This window comes from Leptidea sinapis, chromosome 39 (assembly GCF_905404315.1).
Source record: "Leptidea sinapis chromosome 39, ilLepSina1.1, whole genome shotgun sequence".
Taxonomy (NCBI): domain Eukaryota; kingdom Metazoa; phylum Arthropoda; class Insecta; order Lepidoptera; family Pieridae; genus Leptidea; species Leptidea sinapis.
The window spans coordinates 3393913-3399912 of NC_066303.1; the positions used below are offsets into that span (position 1 = coordinate 3393913).

General features: G+C 34.8%; 1 protein-coding gene across 1 annotated transcript in view; it reads left to right on the top strand.

Moving 5' to 3' along the window:
- The window catches only part of LOC126976196 (protein sine oculis-like), a 55085-nt gene extending 52001 nt beyond the window's left edge, over nucleotides 1-3084 (top strand). Inside the window, exon 7 of the mRNA XM_050824448.1 lies at nucleotides 1873-3084. Coding sequence (XP_050680405.1) covers nucleotides 1873-2017 — 145 coding nt within the window. The 3' untranslated portion in view covers nucleotides 2018-3084. The remainder of the gene's footprint in view (nucleotides 1-1872) is intronic.
- Nucleotides 3085-6000: the final 2916 nt, after the last annotated feature.

Genomic DNA, 6000 nt, shown 5'->3' on the forward strand with positions numbered 1-6000 from the left:
TGATCCCGACACGTGTCAAAGTGATTTCGGTTTTTTTATATGTGCATTTATTCGACGCCCACTGTTTTCGTTTAAGAAATACATCGATAAATCTACACAACTATTTTACTTCATAATTGCTTGCGGCGGCGTTGTGTACCGCGTCGTCTCCTTATCTCAAATGCTTCCATGGCTGATCCATGCGTCAATTCGATTCATGTTATATGCTTTATAATATATTCACTTTACAAACTAATTTGTAATGAATGTAAAATAATCTATTTGATTTTTAAATGAGTGGCCATTGAGTTTCTTGTATTAAGTTCTCAATAGCTCTACTTTTCCCAAACATATGGAAGATTCAGTAATCGAAATGATATATTTATAATGACGGTCGAAAAACGCTTACTTTATAGCCCTAAGTTTATTTGACTTGACTTGACTTGACTTGATTCGACTTGACTTGACAACACTGCTTCGAAAATATTTAAGGCCTGAATTGACTTTGAATACCGAAAATTCACTCTAGTTATAACCGTCTTTCTCTTAATTAATATAACTAGCAGTTCCAAAAAATTAATAATATTATAGTGAATGTTAATCTTAATATATATAAATTACGTGACACGTTGTTTGTCCGCGATGGACTCCTAAACTAATGAAAGGATTTTAATGGGGATTACTTCATGGAGTGCAATTTGGTCCAACTTGAGAAATAGGATAGTTTTTATTTCGATTTGGGAGCCATTATTATTTTTATTTTCAATATTTGTTTGTATGGATATATTTTCTATGAGAGAATTTAATGACGCAGGGTTTGACAGTTGCGCTGTGAGACAATTTCATTATAACAACAGAGAGCATATTTTACGAAATAATTCTTGATATTTTGAAATATTATTGGCAAATTCCTATAAAATAGCATTTTTTTTATTATCTACACAGAACAACGTCTGTCGGGGCAGCTAGTGTATATATATATATAACTACAGATATCATATTTTTTTCCAAAAATGCAGAGATTTATATGACATTATCGTTGCCTTAATTTCTTAAGTCATCAATTATTAATAATTAATAATTATTTTAACTTTTTTATACTACTTGTGTGCCCTGGTCACCTGCGCTCGCCCTATGAACCATGAGATATAACTGCCCTATTGAGGCGCATTGGTAGTACTTTGTACATTCTCCGCGCCTCTGGGCCCCATGGGCCAAGTGTCTCCACACCGATCGGCACAAAGATGTAAGACTCACGTTTGCTGTCTTCGGCAGTCAAAGCAGCAGCCCCAGCACCAACTGAAGTAGCTTGGACATGATCAGAAGCCACTACCCCGTGCCAAAACCCAAGGTCATTCCATTATGAATCATTATTATTGATTTTTATAATCTAAAGCGAAGACTCCAGCTCTAGAGAGGCGTTTCGAGGCTTTTTAATAACGCTTTTTCGTAACGTTTTTCTGCCGGTTCACTATAGTAAAGCCAACGTAAAGGAATAGATATTTAAAAAAACGTGTGCAACTTGAGAAAAGCTTAGGTTTAATTTTATGTATATTAATATGATATTATATTAATATGATATATATAAAAGGTTATTTATTAGTAAAATATTTTATTGATTATAAAATATATTTTATTCTTAGTTACAATTGTTGAATATGTACATTAGAATTTTGTGTATGTACTAGTATCATTATTTAATTATATGAAGGTAACAATTGGTTAGAGTGAGAGAGGAGGAGCCTGCCTACAGCTGCCATATGCGTGAGAGAAAGGGAAGCCAGACAGACTGGCGCCGTAACGCGTTACGTTACGAAGCGGTTTAGCCTGCCATAAGAAGTTATCATTTCAATAGAACAGTAAGAGTTTAATGTTTTTTTTGTCTCGTTCCAGTGGCGCCCCCGGTGACAAGCAGCTGGACTCGTCATCGGATGATGACAGTGATGCTCCGCACCCGAGCGCTGCGCACGCGCCGGCGATATACCCGCACGCGCTCTACGAACATCCGCTGGCACACCTCCCGTACCATCACTCGTGACCATTAACTTACGACGAATGGCGGCCCAACACATATTATGTAAGCCAAGTCAATAGAGAAAATAATTTTTAGCAGAGGGAGGCTTCTTAGTAGAGTATGTCAGTTACATCGGCGCCTTTTTCTGTGAAATTACTGGGATAATGAGACTTAAGGCCGGACCGCATTACGTCAAATATTAAGTATATAGTAAAGCGTCAAAATATTATTTCAATCATTTCGGATTGTGCATGTCGCACTAGAGCAGTGCTGCACTGTAGGTAGATATGCGTCGCGCCAAAGTTGCCTCCGAGAAATGATTTGGACGTGCTGCGCCGCGACACGTAGTGCAACGACGTCAGTGCGACACAGCAAGCGGTTAATTATTTAGGTTAATTAATTGTTAGGTTATATGTTTAGATTTTTGTCTTCGACATTCTGAAATTGCGCAGAGTCATTTAGAAGGCGAAGAAACAAAAAGTTGTAAACTTCTTATCCATTTCATCTGCACACAACAAAGAAATAATGACCTCCTTCACTATCGCTGATCTTGTAACGTTGCTCGCACGCGTATGAATGAACTGATTATGGTATAGAAATAAACCGAGCTGCTGCTTACTGTAGTTTTAATGTGATAGGTGTCGTCGCGCGGAACATGAATCGACGCGCCGCGCAGCGCCGTTCTAATGCGGTCCGACCTTTAACATCTCATGTCTCAAAGTGATGAGCGCAACTGTTATGCCGTATAGTGTTCAATCAAGAAGATAATCCTAAAAACCTGTTAAAGTTTAAGAAAGCAATTCCCACTACTAAGAACCTCAGGCATAGAAGTGAACATTGAAATAATTATTTTTTTATTTTAACTAAAACATTGAGAAAATCAGAATAGCAGGGCTTGGAAATAATTTTAAACTAAAGGGTTTTACTATTGTATATACAATGAAAGAGAGAGAGTAGATAATATTATATAACTGGACCTGGGATTAGCTCTTTTGACATCATAGTGGCTAGCTTGTAATTCAAGAGTTGATATGTTTGTTAATTAAATGAAAAGTTGTTCTTGTATGTGGAAACCACCAACGGCCAACCAATTTCAAATAAAATTGGTATAAAGTTAAACCTGAGTATATATATTTGCTTATGATTGCTTTATTCGGACGTATAACGTTTCCCGCGTTTATTTGCATGGCTGCTTGTCATTTGGAAGACTCCAGAATTATCATTTTTTTTTTTTAATTTATTTAGTGGCACGGGATGCAAGTCCATAGGCCAGAATTATCATTGTATTGGCAGTGTTGCCAGAGATATAGTCAACATTTTACATATTTTTTTTAATTCTTGCCTATAATTTTATGCTAAAATCATTTGTTAGGCCGAAAAAGTTTTAAACTTGGAATTAACAGTACAACATTATATCATCTGTTTTCATAATTTCACTCCTTTGGATGATATTATGGTTACTAGGACTGGCTTTTTTAATGTTTATCTACACCCATGCTTTAAATCCTCTATTAAAGATTCTGAAACAGTTACCATTACATCATCCTAACGAGTGTTGTAATGTTGTACTGAATTTCATAACAACACTCCTTTGTTTTTTTTTGATCCCTTCATGCGCAAAGAGTTTCAACAGACAACCACATTCTTATTGCTCGATGCGTGGTTTCTGTATGAATTTCAAAAAAAGAACATTTTCGTTTACGCGCGTTCCACACTACCAGAACGTGACGAGCCGTAAAAAAAATTGGTTATTCGAATCCCCGCCATTTTTCTTGAAAAAATGAGCGATTCAAGTTTTGACAGTACACTGCCGGATATTTTAAACGCTGCAAAAGAACATAATATTCAAGTGAATTTTAATAATTGCACTATACAAAATGTAAATTACTACTAAAAATAAAAAAATCTTTCATTAATAATTAGTTTATTTGTATATAATCAGTAATGAATGATATTAGGTTACTACTAGGACTGGCTGTTTAAATGTTAGCAGAAAGCTAATTGTTTCAGAATCTTTTAGAGGATTCATATTCTGTGTGTAGATAAAGTCTTGTATGCAATTGATAATTAGGTTTTAAAACACTCATATTGTGATACTATTATCACACTCGGCTTCACCTCATGTGATAAACCCACAATGTGTTTTAATACCCCTTATTACACAACAGCTGCATAAATAACTATTACGGCTTTGAGGTTTCAGATACTTAGATTTTTGAGATCGAGTTGTGTTCGAGAGTGAAACCGATAGTAATGACAAATAAATAGACATAGTAACATCTATTACGCTTATAACAGCGTGAAAATGTCTGGAGACTCATAAACTTTTGATAAATTATAAATATCAGATTATATGTATGTACGATATTAGTGATATTATTCGAAACAATAATAATTTAAGAAATTATGGGTGTGTTCCGATATGCACTGCGACCACTGTACAGTGTGACGTCAATTTAGTATACTTTGAAGCCGTTCCTTTACAGCCAGTTATACTGGTTACTATTTAAAACGGAACGCAATCCCGTATACTGTCAGCCGCATTTTTTGTCGCAGCATTCAAAGTTAAGTTACTAAAGTTTTCTAGTTCATTAAAAAAAACTGCTGTTGGAGTACTGTCAAATTAAAAATATTTTAATTAAGACTAGGCACTTAAGTGGTGTTGACTGATCACGTGATCAAAGTACTGCGAGTACCTTACCTCGAAAACGCCAGTGCTCACAGTAGAATATGGCGGCGATTTATTACGTCATATATTTCTCTAGGGTATTGTGGCAGTATACTGGCAGTTCATAACGGAACGAATTTTTCTACAGTGATAGCACTGTGCAGTGCTCGCAGTGCATATCGGAACATACCCTATGTTACGGCTTCTTTTTATGGTTTATGGAAGCCATCAAATAGGGCTGTCACATATAATTTAATATCTAATTCAAATATTATGTTGTCTGAACATAATGTGATTATTGGCTTCCTATATAATATGTTTAAATGTATCGAACGTCTTATAAATTAATTAGATTAGTTTAAGTTTTGTAGTCTATAGAGTAAAATCTGTAATATATATGTATAGTTTTAACAGTAAGCTAATGCTCCGTTTCTACGAGCGAGGATTGAGTTTTAACAATCTATTTTTATCATCATCATCTGCCGGAAGAGGTCTACTGCTGGACAAAGGCCTCTCCCAAAGATCTCCACGACGATCGGTCCTGCGATGTCCTCATCCAACGTATTCCGGCGATCATTACCAGATCTTCGGTCCATCTTGTGGAGGGCCTACTAACACTGCATCTTCCGGTACGTGGTCACCATTCGAAGAACATTCGCCCCCAATTTATTAATTACAATCTATTTAAACATGAAAATTAATAACATGGTGAGATTATTATGTTAAAACACTTTGTAAATAATTATTAACATTAAAACAACTTTCAAACTATTTTGACTCATAGAAACATTGAAAGGATAATACGCGGTTATTTTAATTATGACTAGAAAAACTCAATTCAAAGAAGTGAGAATCCTTAATTTAACATTTGAAAAGTAAAGCAAAAGCATTTTGTATTTTACTTCTAAAATATTCCGCAGAACAACGGCTTATTATGCACAAAATTATCCATAATATATAGTTATATTTTGGAATGAATGTTACGACCATATATAATATTAAAATATTAATAGATAGTAAATTTCTTGAATTACTTTTAGTGTCAACCCTATCTGACGAGTACAGTTCACATAACAATTTTGTACTAATTGTTATTATTTATTGATTATTTGTAATGTAAGTAAATATGTAATAATAATTGAATTTTCTAATGAATTTGTGTTGTTTTTATAATGCTGTTTTATTTGAAGATATAAAAGATTTACAACAGACTATTTTTTCAGTGGGCTGAGTACGAAAATACTGCACAAGTTATGATTTAATTATTTAGGCAAGGTCACAGCGGGGAAGTCTGACTAAGAGGCAAGTCCAAACAGTCCCTAAAAAGCCGCTTCATGCA